The following is a 15,079-nucleotide window of genomic DNA, read 5'->3' on the forward strand; positions in this document are numbered from 1 at the left end:
TTCTTCTGACAGGCAAAGCCAGTAGGGAAGGCAGACTGGATTAACAACTGTGTTACTGTTGTGACTCGTCCTCCCTCCTCTCCTCAGCCGGGCCCCTCCCGTCTCCAACCCGGCCTGTTATCAGACTGGAGTCTGATAATGAAGATGAACGGCCTGTCATGCCTCCAGCCCCCAGCCCTGGCCCCATGCCCGGAGAGGATTCCAGGAGTGAACAAACAAGCCCGATAAACCTCACTCCTACGGCGTGTGTTCCTTTGGCTCAGCCGTCAGAGGAAGCCAGCCAGGTATTGGAATTGCTCGGGCCTACTCCTTCTGACCCCTCCCTTTCCCAAACAGCAGAAGACAATTCAAAGTGGGAGGATCCTCGCTTCCGGAGATCTGAGAGGCGATGCCAGCAGAAGGAAGGGAGGGGCAGGCCTGGATAAATGCTGAGTCATGGAGCCACACCCCACAGCCTATATAAAGGACCTGCTTTTGGCATTCCAACCTTGAGTCAAGCAAAGTCTTATCGAGTTTGCTGATACCGGACCCTATCACTGAAGTCACAACTTGGACTCCTGCCTGCCCTGATAAACCTCGAAGGGACTTGGCAAGCTGCAGAGGCTTCGTTGCCAAGTTTGCCACGGACTTCCTTGACTGGTTCATCGGAATGGGGGGTGGGACACGACAGTTACTAACTTAACAACTGCACTTGTTTCACTTAACAACTGTGGAAAGAGTGGTCGTAAAATGGGGCAAAACTCACTTAACAAAGGTTTCATTTAGCAACATACATTTTTGGGCTCCGTTGTGGTCAAAACTCATGTACTACCTGTACTTGGGTGACCCTGAGGACGCAGACAAGCCTCCAGGTGGCCTTAACAATCCACTAAAAGAAGGCAAATGACCAGCTGTCTGTAAGGAGTACAAATCCTTCCATTCTCCACCATCCAGTCAGAACTGAAGAAGCTTCCTGAATGAGAAGCGAAATGTCTTCAGAGAAAAAAACAGTGTGAGAAGCCAAACCACCCCCCTCCTTGAAGAATGAAATATTTTGAGGAATATTTTAAAAAAAAGGAAGGATAAAATATTTCCCCTAAAAGAGAAATTTAAAAAATCTTAAAGGAGACCAAAACTCATAACCCCAGCTCAGCATCTGCTTGGGGGACAGGTAGCTGGGGCTCTAAGTTTCTGTCTCCCTTAATAGAATAGAATAGAATAGAATAGAATAGAATAGAATAGAATAGAATAGAATAGAATAGAATAGAATAGAACAAGAAGTAGAGAATAGAATAGAATAGAACAGAACAAGTAGAGAATAGAATAGAATAGAATAGAATAGAATAGAATAGAATAGAATAGAATAGAATAGAATAGAATTCTTTATTGGCCAAGTGTGGTTGGACACACAAGGAATTTGTCTTTGGTGAATAGGATAGGATAGGATAGGATAGGATAGGATAGGGTAGGGTAGGGTAGTTTTCTTTATTGGCCAAGTGTGGTTGGACACACAAGGAATTTGTCTTGGTGCATATGCTCTCAGTGTACATAAAAGAAAAGATACCTTCATCAAGGTACAACATTTACAACACAAATGATGGTCAATATACCAATATAAATCATAAGGATTGCCAGCAACAAAGTTACAGTCATACAGTCATAAGTGGAAAGAGATTGGTGATGGGAACGAGGGGAAGATTAATAGTAGTGCAGATTTAGTAAATAGTTTGACAGTGTTGAGGGAATTATTTGTTTAGCAGAGTGATGGCCTTCGGGGAAAAACTGTACTTGTGTCTAGTTGTTCTGTGTGCAGTGCTCTATAGCGTCATTTTGAGGGTAGTAGTTGAAACAGTTTATGTCCTGGATGTGAGGATTAAGGTTTTTTATTTCCCTTTTAGGGAAAATATTTTATCCTGCCTTTCTTTTTTTTAATATTCCTCTAAATATTCCATTCTTTTAGGAGTGGGGAGTGGGGGGGTTTGGCTTCCCACACCAGAAAGTCCAGCTGCCTCATGTCTTGTGGGATGGGGGGGAAAAAGCACTTCAGGGACAGCGGAGAGAAGATGCTAAGAGCGGCTCCTCAGCCATTGACGGTGCAGCCCCGCGCGGTCGCCAGGGGGCGCTGGGCCACCGCACGGGCCTCGGCGGCGGCCATGGGCGAAGCGGAGAGCTCGGCCGGGGCGGCGGAGGTGAAACCCCCTTGCTCTGGCCTGGGCCCTGGGCCTGCTCCGGCCGCGATGGAGCCCGGCTCTCAAGCATCGTCAGAGGACGCGGCGGCTGCGGCGGCCGCTATCGCTTCGGCCGCGATGGCAGCCACGTCGGCGGCTCCGCCGCCCCCTCCGCCCCCGCCGCTGCTGCCCGTGCCGGTGGTGTGGAGCCCCGAAGTGGAAGTGTGCCTCTTCCACGCCATGCTGGGCCACAAGCCCGTCGGTGAGTGCTTTTGAGGGGAAAAGAGATAGGAAGCAGGCCGCAGGTCGAGCCTCGGCCTCTCGTAGGGGGCGCCAGCCGAGGTGGGGCTCGAGGAGGCGGGCGGGATTCTTAAAGGCAGCGCGGGGTCTGGGCCTTCCACTTTCGGCCCGGCGCTTCCTTTCCAAAGCGGCTTGGATTGCTTTTCCGGGCTGGAGGGCAGCAAGATTTAATTTTGCAGGCCGTAAGGATGAAAAGGGGTATTTGGCCAGAAAATAAAAGCATCTTTTTTGTTATTGTCTCCTTCCTGGATACAAGTTTGTCTGAAACAGAAAGGGAAAAAAGCTTATTTGCAGGTATTATTATTATGATGATGATGATGATGATGATGATGATGATGATGATGATGATGATGATGATGATGATGATGATGATGATATTATTGGATGGGAGACCACCAGGAGAGCTCAGGCTCAATGGATTAGAACGAGAGAAGGGCTTCTGTATTCTTGCTTTTAGAGCTCACTTCTGGCGACTCCCTCAGAAATTGATCTCCAGTGGAAGAAGCTTCTCTTTTTTTTTAGATTAAATTGAGGGGAAAGTCTATAAATAAAAATATTCTATTCTATTCTATTCTAATAATAAACGAGGTTGGAGCCCTCTCGTTTTTTATGAAATTAGACCAGGGGCTTGAAACCACACCTGTCCCTTCAAAAAAATCACAAACCTCTTAGATATAAATAATGAATTTGGTGGTAAGCATTACTTGTTATGAGACAAAAAAAATTGCAGCCAGATGACACACTGTTTAATGAATGATGGAATGTTTTGTATTAAAAGAAAATTAAAAAAAAATATTTAAAAAAAATTCACAAAACCCAAAATAGTGCTTAAGATCTTGCAAGCAGAATCAGATTGTATTTGGATTGTTTTGCGTAGTTGCCAATTTATTCCATCATGATTGTATATTGCCCTTTAAAAGTAGAACTTTGGCCAAGAAAACCTTGGAATCCAAATTATTTGTGCATTATTATTTTTTTCCATCAGGTTTTGCTTTCCTTGACTGCAACCTGGAGGGTTTGTGGGTTTTTTTTCCCCTTTCTCTCCGTATTAAGCTTGACATAAGTAGCTTGAATAAGTTCACAGAGGCAAAAATGGCTGGATAACCTTTTTTTTTTTTTTTTTTGGCCCTACATACCCATTTGTCCTTGGTGGATAAATCATGCCATTTTTGCAAAAGTTTCCCTGCTTAACTGTGCCAAAGCACCTATTTCCTGCAGCGATATCTATTCAGGGTAATCTATTTTTTTTTTCAATCTAGAATCTAGAATTCTTTATTGGCCAAGTGTAATTGGACACACAAGGAATTTGTCCTTGGTGTATATGCTCTCAGTCAGTGGTGGGATTCAGCCAGTTCGCACCAATTCAGGAGAACCTAGTGTTAAGTTTCTGAAAAGTTTGGCAAACTGTTCGTTGGAAGAAATCATTAGGACAGAAAACCGGTTGTTAAATTACTTGGATCCCACCACTGCTCTCAATGTACATAAGGAGAATAAAATATATTCATTAATAATAAAAAGATAATGATAGCCAAGGTTACTAATAAGCTATCAAATCATACTAGGAAACAAATAAAAACAATATAAATTGAAAGATATAAGCAACATGGTTATAGTAATACGTGGGAAGTGATAGATACTAGTAAGGAAGAGAAGAATAATAGTAGTACATTCTTAATAAATTATTTGACAGTGATGTGGGAATTAGTTGTTAGGCAGAGTGATGGCATTCGGGGGGGGGAAACTGTTCTTGTGTTTGGCCAGTTGTATTCTTGATCCACTGTGTAGTTGTAAATTTTTAAACTAGCCATCTTGGGAGGAGAAAGTATTTATAAAGTAACTTGTGGCCTCAGCAGGCACCTTGCCTGGACTTGGAAGCTAAACTGGAGCAATTCTGGTTCATTTAGTGACCATTGGAACTTGCAACAGCTTGTGATCATTGACTTATGATCATTTTTCATATTTATGACTGTTGCAGCATCCCATGGTCACGTGATCAAAATTCAGCCGCTTGGCAACGGACTCTTATTTACGATGGTTGCAATGTCCTGGGATCATGTGATCAATCATCTTTGGCAACTTTCTGACAAGCAAAGCCAAAGGGGAAATCAGATTCACTTAATAACCATGTTACTAATATAATTGCTGCAGTGATTCACTTAACAACTGTGGCAAGAAAAGTCGTAAAATGGGGCAAAAGTCACTTAATTATCTTGCTTAGCAACAGAAATTTTGGGCTCAATTGTGGTCATAATTTCAGGACTACCTGAATTAGAAACTTCCAAGGAATGCCAATCATGCAGACTAGATTGGGATTTTTTTAAAAAATAAAAAATTAAACTGCTTCTATATCATTTCCAAAGAGAATCATGGATGTGCCCATTAAATCATTGTTTCTCAACCATGGCAACTTTAAGATGTGTGTTCAATTCCCAGAATTCCCCATGCTGGGTAGGGAATTCTGGGAGTTGAAGTCCACACAACTTATAAGTTGTCAAGGTTCAGAAACGCTGCGTAAGCCATCAGAAGTCGAGCGTGACACGAAGGCAGCTTTCTTTTTGTGTTAGCGTTTTTTTTTCTCCCCCCTTCCACTGTTTTTTTTTCCTCCCCCCTTCCACTGTTCTCACTCTTTCTTTCCCCTTCAGGTGTGAATCGCCATTTTCATATGATCTGTATCCGAGATAAATTTAGTCAGAATATTGGGAGGCAAATTTCTTCCAAAGTTATCTGGGATCACTTGAGCACGATGTATGACATGCAGGCACTGGTAAGTGTTGACAGGTGAACAACAGAGGTCGGTGCCTCTGCTGACTTACAGCAATGAGGGCTGGCCATAGAAAGTGCCTGCTCTGCAACCCAAGTCAGGTGGAGAAATGATGATAGTTTTTGTTCTTTCTGAGGGGAAGCCATTGCTGGGTGGTCCTTTCCATCCCTTATGCTCCCTTTTGCATCAGAGATGCAGTTGCATGCAGATAAAAATATTCCACGCGAACTATTTCTCAGTCTTCGGAACCCCTGACTGCCAGGCTGATCATAATACCAAAGAAATCAGGTTGGGTCCAGAGCACCCGCTTGGAAATAGATGCTCAATCAGTAATGATGAACCTTTTGGCCTCCGTGCGTCAAAAATTTAGAAAATGCCAAACTTTACTCTGTTGACATGATAGCCTATCCAAGGAAAGAGGAACAATTCTTTTTTTAAAAAAAAATTACAGTCCAATCATGTGTGGTGCTATATATTATGTAAATAAATGTCATATCATTACAAAAATGAAATACAAGTAAAACAAACTCATTTTCAGAGGCTCCGAAGGCTGCATTTATTTATTTATTTATTTATTTTATTTAATTTTTATACCGCCCTTCTCCCGAAGGACTCAGGGCGGTGTACAGGCATAATAAAAACCAGCAATACAATATACAAATTTAAAATCCCATTTAAAAAACTTATTTAAATTAGCCCAATGATTAAAATTTACTCTACTAAAACCCCATTTAAAATTAATAAATTTAAAATTTAAAATCCCAATTTAAGCCAGCCCCGCGCGGATAAAAAGGTGAGTCTTGAGTTCGCGACGAAATGTCCGAAGGTCAGGAATTTGGCGTAAGCCCGGGGGAAGCTCGTTCCAGAGTGTGGGAGCCCCCACAGAGAAGCCCCTCCCCCGGGGGCCCGCCAGCCGACATTGTTTGGCGGACGGCACCCTGAGAAGTCCCTCTCTGTGGGAGCGTACGGGTCGGTGGGAGGCGTATGGTAACAGCAGGCGGTCCCGTAAGTACCCAGGTCCTAAGCCATGGAGCGCTTTAAAGGTCGTAACCAACACATAAGATCATATCCCATTCTTGCCCAGCGTCCAAAAATCACTAGAGAACCGGGTGTCCTTTCAAGAATAGTTGAGTATTGGTAAACACTGGTATGCCAGAGATGTGGTGGCTCAGTGGCTAAGATGCTGAGCTTGTCGATCAAAAGGTCGGCAGTTCAGCCGTTCGAATCCCTAGTGCCGCGTAACGGGATGAGCTCCCATTATGTGTCCCAGCTTTTGCCAACCTAGCAGTTCGAAAGCACGTAAAAAATGCAGGTAGAAAAATATGGTCCATCTTTGGTGGGAAGGTAACAGCGTTCCGTATGCCTTTGGCTTTTAGTCATGCCAGTCACATGACCACGGAGACATCTTCGGATAGCATTGGCTCTTCGGCTTTGAAACAGATGATGGGAATGACTAGCACATATGTGCGAGGGAACCTTTACCTTTACCTTCAAACACTGGTGTGTCACCCAAAACATGTCACCTTTAAGGTGTGTGCCATCGCTAGATGTTAGATATAGGTATAAGAACCAATGCCATTCAGGGGCTGAATTCTAGATGGGGAGAGACAGAGTCTAGTCCTCCCTTTGGTGTGCAAGCAGGCTGGATCATCTGGGGCTAGTCACTCGATTGGGAAATCAAAAAACATCTGTCTGTCCACCCTCATTGGACAACCAGGGTAGATTATGACTCCAATGTTCAATAAAGAGACCTTCATCCTGCAATGATTAGGGTTGATACAATATATAGTGATATGTTTTATATCATGCACACATTTATCCTTTCATCTTGTCCTTGCTTGTTAAATACCTTTCCTGGAAACCCATATTATGCCAACAAAAAGCTCTGTAGGTATATATATACTGTGATCATATAAAATGCTTGGAAATTAAGAATTGAAAAGACATCACAAGATCTAAAATTCATCTGAGAAGGCAACGGTGGTTTAGTTCTAGTTGATATCTTTCTTATGCACATGCCATATATCTGTAGCAGCCACTTAGGGATTATATAATATGTGAGAAAGATGCACAAATTGTAACGATTGCAGTCTTAGTGTATATTTTCATTTTTAAAGGAAATCTTGTTGATCTTAGGTATCATAGGCAACAGTGATACCCATGCAGAATAATTAAATTTTGTACAGCATGATTTATGGTAGCATACAGTGCAGTTATACAATAAAAATACATAAGAGAATAAAATAATATACATGCTGAATCAAACATCAACACATAGAAGCTTTAAAAACCTAGAAGCGAGAAATGTTGATCTTATAAGATAAATGAGTTTAGAGGTCAGAGCAGGGCTAGAAACAAAACAAGAGCTCTTTCAAAGTATTATGCCCTAATTGCAAAATCATACTTTTTTACATTTATTTGGAAAAAATCTAAAGGTTGGCATAGTCAGTTTAATTAATTTTGTTTTTCTTTTTAAGCACGAGTCGGAGATTCTTCCTTTCCCTAACTCAGAAAAAAACTTCATCCTCCCTGAAGAAATTATTCAAGAAGTAAAAGAAGGTGAGGCATTTGGATGTACGGTACATTTCTTTGCAAACAAAATATTACGGTAAAAGTCTGTATAGAATTGCAGCTAAGCCATTACACTGGAGGATATATCGATATGGTCTTCAAACGGACAGAATCCGGCATGAGGTAGTCCTCATCTTACAACCATAATTTTCAAAGCACGCTGTGGTGTTTTTGAAAGTTGTCCAAAGACAGCAGAGGTTTACAAAGTTACCGCAGCTTGTTTTTGGAAGCTGTTTTCTGCTATCCTCCAAACGGAACCCCGATGATAGCATAGATAAAGCTTCCAAACCAAAATGGCTTCCTAAACCTATACTTTTTTCCCCAGAAAATTTGGAGAACTTTGTAAACCTGAGCTATCTTAGGAGCTTTCCAGATGTGCGGACTTCAGTTGCCAGATTTTTTAGCAGTGGCCATGCCGGGGTTAAGGAAGGCTATTAAATTCTGTCCTGAAAGCACAGCATCGCTCATGTTTTCATGAAGGAAGGAAGCAAATCTCCATCTTGGAGGATGCTATTCATTTTTGGTGGAAAGGGATTGATTAGACTAAATCAGGTGTTCCTTTCAATGCTTTTTGGATAGAAAAATGTGCTTTGAAAGCTATTGAAATGTGGGAAGAGGCAACAACTTCAAGTGCATGGAGACATTTGCCAAAACTATCAAGTTGGATTTAAGTCGTAATGCCATCCATTTTAGAGATGGAATAGGAATGCCCTTTCTTTTTGCTCCAACCAAAAAAGAGCTTTTAGGACAGTACTTGTTGAAGGAAAACTGAAAAAAATATTATTTTCTACCGTTTTCTGCCCTGAAATTATTGCTCATTTCCTGCTTCTTTGTTTCGGAGGCTATGGGTTTTGTTTTGTTTTTTCTCCAGCCCATACTCCAGAAAAATAATAATCTAGTGTTAGATGATGTGGAGGGCTCTTGGTGGCAGCAGTGAAAAATCCTGTTGCCCCAAAACATACTTTGGCGATCTTATCAAGATCAACTGAAGGAAGAAAGGCATAGAAATACCCTACTTTCCCACTGATCTGCTTCTCATTCTTCGTATAGGTAAAGTGATGATTGAAGACGATGTGAAGGAAGAAATAAAGGAAGAGATGGAAGCGCACTCAGCTGCCGAAGAAGGTATTTTGATATATGAAAGACAAGTATTCATTAAGATAGGGTTAGCCCAGGAGTGAAATGCTCCCGGTTTGGACCGGATTGGCCAATCCAGTAACGATGGCAGCGGGTGGTTGCAAAATCCCTGCCCCTCCCGCCCATGCCCACCCAATGCCCAATCACCTGCTTCCCCTCTTGCCGCTTCTTTTAAAAAATGCATTTAAAAGGTAAAAAAAAAAAAAGGCTCTGACGATCACAGCTGAGCCGCACAATCGTCAGAGCCTTTTTTTTAACTTTTAAAACATTTTTTACAACCTATTCGGCCGAATAGGTTGCAAAAAAAATGCTATCAAAAGGTTAAAAAAAGGCTCTGACAATCCCAGCTGAGCCGTGCAATCATCTGCTGAATAGGTTGTAAAAAAAATGCTTTTAAAAGTAAAAAAAAAAAAATCGCACGCCACAGCTGCTCATACACACACACACACACACACACACCGCTGTTCTACTTACCCCGTGCCTCCTTTTGACATGCACTGCATGTGCACGCCCACCTTGCATGTGGTACGCGGCGCACATGCGCAGCCAGCGAACTGGTAGTAAACCGGTTCAGATTTCACCACTGGGTTAGCCCTCACTAGTTCTCACATGTGCAGGTCATGAAAAAATAGTTTTAGAAGGGTTGAAAGAGATCGTGCATTGTTAACAGGCGGGAAACTGCCTATTGCAATGCTTTTCAACCTTGACAACGTAACAAGAGATTGGACCACCGTTTGTCTGAAATGATATAGGGCAGCGGTTCTCAACCTGTGGGTCACGACCCCGTTGGGGGTCGAATGATGATTTGCCAGGGGTCGCCTAAGACCATCGTAAATATGGGAAGTATACTTGTGAGTCAAAGAATCGCGAATTCGGCTTCAGGTGCGATGAATTAAAAAAGAGAGAAATCTTTGATGTCTCCCTCTCAAGCCAGCTGCAATCACTCCCAATCACTAGCCTAATCTGGCTTCAGGCGCTATAAACTTAATAGGGGAGAAGTTTCCGCTTTAATGCCTCCGTCCTCAAGGCAATTGCAAGCAGTTTAGATTGCTAGCCAATACGGCTTCAGGCACGATAAATTCAAAAAAAGAGTTTGCTGCTTTTTTCCCCCTTCTGCGGCTGCTGAGGCGTGCTGAAATCGCTGCCTAAAAAAAAATTTTTTTACTGTTGGGGTCGCCACATCGTGGGGAATTGTATTAAAGGGGTCGCAGCACTATAAAGGTTGAGAACCACTGATATAGGGTCTCCTGCTTGAGCAGGGGGTTGGAGTAGAAAACTTCCAAGGTCCCTTCCAACTCTTGTTCTGTTAAACTTAAGATACGTGGACTTCAGCTCCCAGAATTCCTCAAACTCTTTATTCATGAGATCTCGTTATAGACTCAAAGTTCCAATGGTCAGGCTTCCCCTGTGGTCATGTGGCCATACTTCAGGCACTCAGTTACAGGGCTGCATTTATGGCCGTTTGCAGTATCCTGGAGTCATGGGATCAAATTTTAGGGCGGTTTTGCTGAGAACCAGCTTTCTCAATTTTTCAGCAAAACCATGCCCATAGCGAACCATTGGTTTGCTTAACAGCCATGCGGATTTGCTTTACAACTGCCACAGAAGTGGTAAAACTGGGTCAGTCACATGATCAAGCCATTCTACGACTCATTATAAGATACGACCGTAACAGGCCGGCTCCATTACACTTGTATCTCGAGGTCTACCGCTAGTTAATTAGATACAAAACTGACCATTTGGGTCCATGAAGAATCGGATAAAATCGGATGGATGGAAACTAATCAAGGAGAGAAGCAACCTGGAATGAAAGAGAAACTTCTTGACAGTAAGAACAATTAACCAGTAGAACAGTTTGCCTTCACAAATCACTGGAGGTTTTTAAGAAGCGATTGGACAACCATTTATCTGAAACGGTATAGGGCTGTCATGGCAAACCTATGACACACATGCCAGAGGTGGCACACAGACCCCTGTCTGTGGGCATGTGTGCTTCGCCAACTGCTCTTCTGGTTTCCAGCACACACGTGTGCCAGCCAGCAGGTCTTTGCGGGCACCGGAGCTCTGGAAAACAGCCTGAAAGATGGCCTGAAAAATGGCAAAAAACCAGGATGATTTTGGAGCGTTTTCAGGCCATTTTGGGGGCCTTTTGGGGGGCATTTTCAGGCAGTTTTGGGGGACAAAAATGGCTCAAAAAAAAAAGCAGGCCAAAAAACAGGCATGCGCACACCGGCCAGCTGGTCTTTGGGTTTCCAGCACTGGCGCGCACGCACACATGTACATACATGCATGTTCCAGTTTGGGCACTCGGTGCTAAGAAGGTTTGCCATCACTGGAATAGGGTGTCCTGCTTGAGCAGGGGGTTGGACTAGAAGACCCTCAAAGTCCCTTCCAGCTCTACTCTGATTGATCGGTTGAAATTGTGGATAGAATGATCCACTTTTAAGCTACATATAGATTTTATTAAAGTATATTTCTTATGAAAAGAACGATCACGTATGGAAAGAAATGCGTATATATTCATTGCAGCCATGCTCTTTTTGGGAACGGAGACGTTGCTTAAATTATGGTTTCCTCATTGTGTTTCAGTATACGCTTCTCTTGGGAACCTGACAAAGACCATCGAAAAACCCAGCAGCAAAGAGAAGGAAAGAAGCTCCTCGGAGTCTGGATCCAAAGAAGGAGGAGATAAGAGAAAGCGGAACAGAGTCACAGAGAAGGTCTTAAATGCAAACAGCAACCCCTCCAGTCCCAGCGCAGCCAAAAGGCGCAGGACATAAAAGATGGCAGAACAACTCTGGAGCGTATCCTGAAGTCTGAACAGGGGAAAAAATTGTAGGTCCTAGCTAGCCCATCGGTGTTGAACGGGGGAGACAAAAGTGAGATAAACTGGTCATCACCCCTCTAAAAGGAAGCAAATGGTAGCTCTGTCCTCCAAATTTTAGGAAGAGAGGGAGGCTTTACAGCAAATGCCAAACAAGTCTGGCATTTATTTGTTGCCGTCAGATGCAAACACTTAGTCTCAACAACTGGATCTGTGGGAACCAAGGAGCATCGGGATTTTTATTTACATTTTTAGAGACTTCTATGTTTCGAACTGGGGTTGGCTCACCTTGGCGACTGCAGCACAATTTTTGATAACAGGAATCGGAACTTGCCAAAAGCAACTGAGTTTATACATCCTGGGATCAGTCAGGCATGTTGCCTGGTAGCAGGAGAGAGAGTTCCCTGTACATTTGTGTATATATATATATATATGTGCAGGTTTTTTTTTATTATTCATTATTTAATTTACTGATCGTTTTTAAAGAAGAAAAAGTATTTTTTTGCAGAAATTCTTAAATAGAGGTTCGGGTAACTTTGCTATTTAAGCTATTTTGGAAGTAAGTTTAGTTTTTACTTGAAAACGTGCTGAGTTTATATGCACAGGTGTTAAAAGTCAAACTCTTAGTGTTCCTGTATGATCCTATCGTAACATTTCCTTCTCTGAGTTGGGGGGAGGGGATTTAGAAAACACCTTTTGTAAGAAAAACAGTAACAGGGTAACATTCAACATTCTGTTTGAATAAATTTCTGCTGTTCGATAAAATGAGTTCCAGTCCATTTTGTGTTTCATTCCAACGCCTTTCATTTTACAAGCCTACATGAAGTCAGGTTTGTTACTCTGAGTTCTAAGAATAGCTCAATTTATGATCAGCTTTAATTCTTGCAAGCAGCCTGTGATCTTTTTCTTCCCTCTAGGCCTCTGTTGATTGCTCATCAATGCAACACAGTTCACTGTAATTGAGCCTGAAATGGAGACATGTGCCTGTGGAAAGGGGGTGACTGTTAAAAATTTGGAACTAGTTCATAAGACCCTTTTTCCAGGTAGGTTGTAATTTCAAACATTCACGAAGCAACCAGTCATAAATCGAGGATTATCTGTGTTCTTAACTGACCGTAGTATTTGTTTTAACCTCTCCCAGAGTGGTGGATGGCCTTTAGAAATGGCCTTAATAAGTTATCTCTAAAATCTTGTGGCTTTTGAATGTTGAGGAACTGCATTCATTTGCATCCATAGCAGTGGTGGAATTCAAATATTTTTTACTACAGGTTCTGTGGGTGTGGCTTGCTGGGTGTGGCTTGCTGGGAAGGATACTGCAAAATCTCCATTCCCACCTCACGGGGGCCAGCCAGAGGTGGTATTTGCCGGTTCTCCGAACTACTCAAAATTTCCTCTACCGGTTCTCCAGAACCTGCCAGAACCTGCTGAACAGCACCCCTGGTCCACAGGGCCAAAATGCGTAACTGGGTCAGGTGATGTGTATCATGGCACCAGAAATCAAAACCTCCATGCCTTAACATTTACAAATCCAACATTGTTGTGTTCCGCCAGCAGCCTGCGGATAGTAAAAAAAAAATTGAAACCCACCACTGTATTAAACGTATAGAGTTTTTTTTTTTTAAAAGGCTCGCAATATTATTCAGACTAGTTTTTCTGCTATAAAATTAAGTACAGGTAGTCCTTAACCTATGGCCACAATTGAGCCCAAGATTCCTGTTGCTGATCAAGAGAGTTAAGTGAGTTTTGTCCCACTTTTACGACTTCTCTTGCCACATTTGTTAAGTGAATCACTGCAGTTGTTTGGTTAGTAACGGGGTTGTTAAGTGAATCTGGCTTCCCCCCACTGACTTTTGCTTTGTCAGAAGGTCACAAAAGGGGATCACATGACCCTGAGTTGCTGCAATGGTCATAAATACGAGTCAGTTGCCCGGCAGCTGAATTTTGATCACGTGGCCATGGGGATGCTGCAACGGTCATGAATCACATTTTTTCAGTGCCATTGTAATTTTGAACGGGTCACTAAACGAACTGTTGTAAGTTGAGGACTATCTGTACTTTGTGCCATTTTCTTATTCTTCAGCTCAGAAACAATACAGATATACCTGTAGTTGCAATCTCCTCACATCTAGGTAGTTCTTGAGTTACGAACCAACAAAATTTATGTTACTGAGTGAAACATTTGTTTAGCGAGTTCGCCCCATTTTACGACTTTTACGACCACTGTGGTTAAGTGAATTATTGCACTTGTTAAGTTAGCATCACGGGAATCTGGATTCCCCATTGACTTTGCTCTTCAGAAGGTCACAAAAGGGGATCACATGACCCTGGGACATTGCAACCATCATAAATATGAACTAGTTGCCAAGCATCCAAATTCTGATCACGTGACCATGGGGATGGTGCAATGGTCATAAGTGTGAGAAATGGTCATAAGTCACATTTTTTTCAGTGCCGTTTGAACAGTCACTAAATGAATGGTTGTAAGTCGAGGGTTACTTTGATCTGTGGAATGGAAAGATCTGCACATTGGGGAAACAAAACAACCACTTCATAAACGCATGGCACAACATAGGAGGCCAAACCCATCAGGACTAGATTCAGCAGCCCATCTGAATCTAAATTTGCATTTAAAAGACAAAGGCAGCATTTGAAGACAGCAAAGTCCACATTTCGGACAGATAGTTTGAAAGAGGGTTCCAAGAGGCCATCTGTATCAAAACTGAACAGCCCACTCTCAACAGAGGGGGAGGGAAATGACATCATCTATCTCCAGTCTACAACACAGTCTTTTCAAATTGTTCCAAGAAGGCTCCTGCACACCCATTTGCACTACTCAAGTGAAACCCTGAGGACACAGATAAACCTCCAGGTGGATAAATCAGCTTAATGAAATACCGTGTTTCCCCGAAAATAAGAACCTGTCTTATTTTTTTTTTAACCCTCAAATAAGCGCTTGCCTTATTGCCATGCGCTCAAAAACCCGATTGGGCTTATTATCAATGTCTTATTTGGGGGAAAACGGTCGTTTTTACCCAACACATCTAAGATAAAGTGGCCACAGAGGCAGAGTTAGATACAGATTAGCAGAGCTGGAAGGGTTCTTGTAGGTCATCTAGTCCAACCCTTCCCCACCCCATAAAGCGGCCACGCAGGAAGAGTTAGATACAGATTAACAGAGTTGGAAGGGGTCTTGTAGGTCATCTAGTCCAACCCTCTTGCTCACCCCCGCCGAAGCAGGAGACTTTTCTGACAGATGGCAGCCCAGTCTCTCCCGCCCAGTTGTCACCACTCGTTACAGTAAAAGAGAATGGATTCGCTTTCCCGAGCAGGAGAATGTTA

General features: G+C 42.7%; 1 protein-coding gene across 1 annotated transcript; it reads left to right on the forward strand.

Moving 5' to 3' along the window:
* Positions 1-1,988: 1,988 nt before the first annotated feature.
* On the forward strand, positions 1,989-15,057 carry MRGBP (MRG domain binding protein). The gene is made up of 5 exons (XM_058178010.1): positions 1,989-2,409; positions 5,090-5,211; positions 7,686-7,767; positions 8,830-8,904; positions 11,506-15,057. Exons 1-5 carry the CDS (start codon positions 1,992-1,994, stop codon positions 11,694-11,696), a joined length of 888 nt encoding a protein of 295 aa, XP_058033993.1. The 5' UTR covers positions 1,989-1,991; the 3' UTR covers positions 11,697-15,057.
* Positions 15,058-15,079: the final 22 nt, after the last annotated feature.

Source organism: Ahaetulla prasina, chromosome 3, assembly GCF_028640845.1.
Source record: "Ahaetulla prasina isolate Xishuangbanna chromosome 3, ASM2864084v1, whole genome shotgun sequence".
Lineage (NCBI taxonomy): Eukaryota > Metazoa > Chordata > Lepidosauria > Squamata > Colubridae > Ahaetulla > Ahaetulla prasina.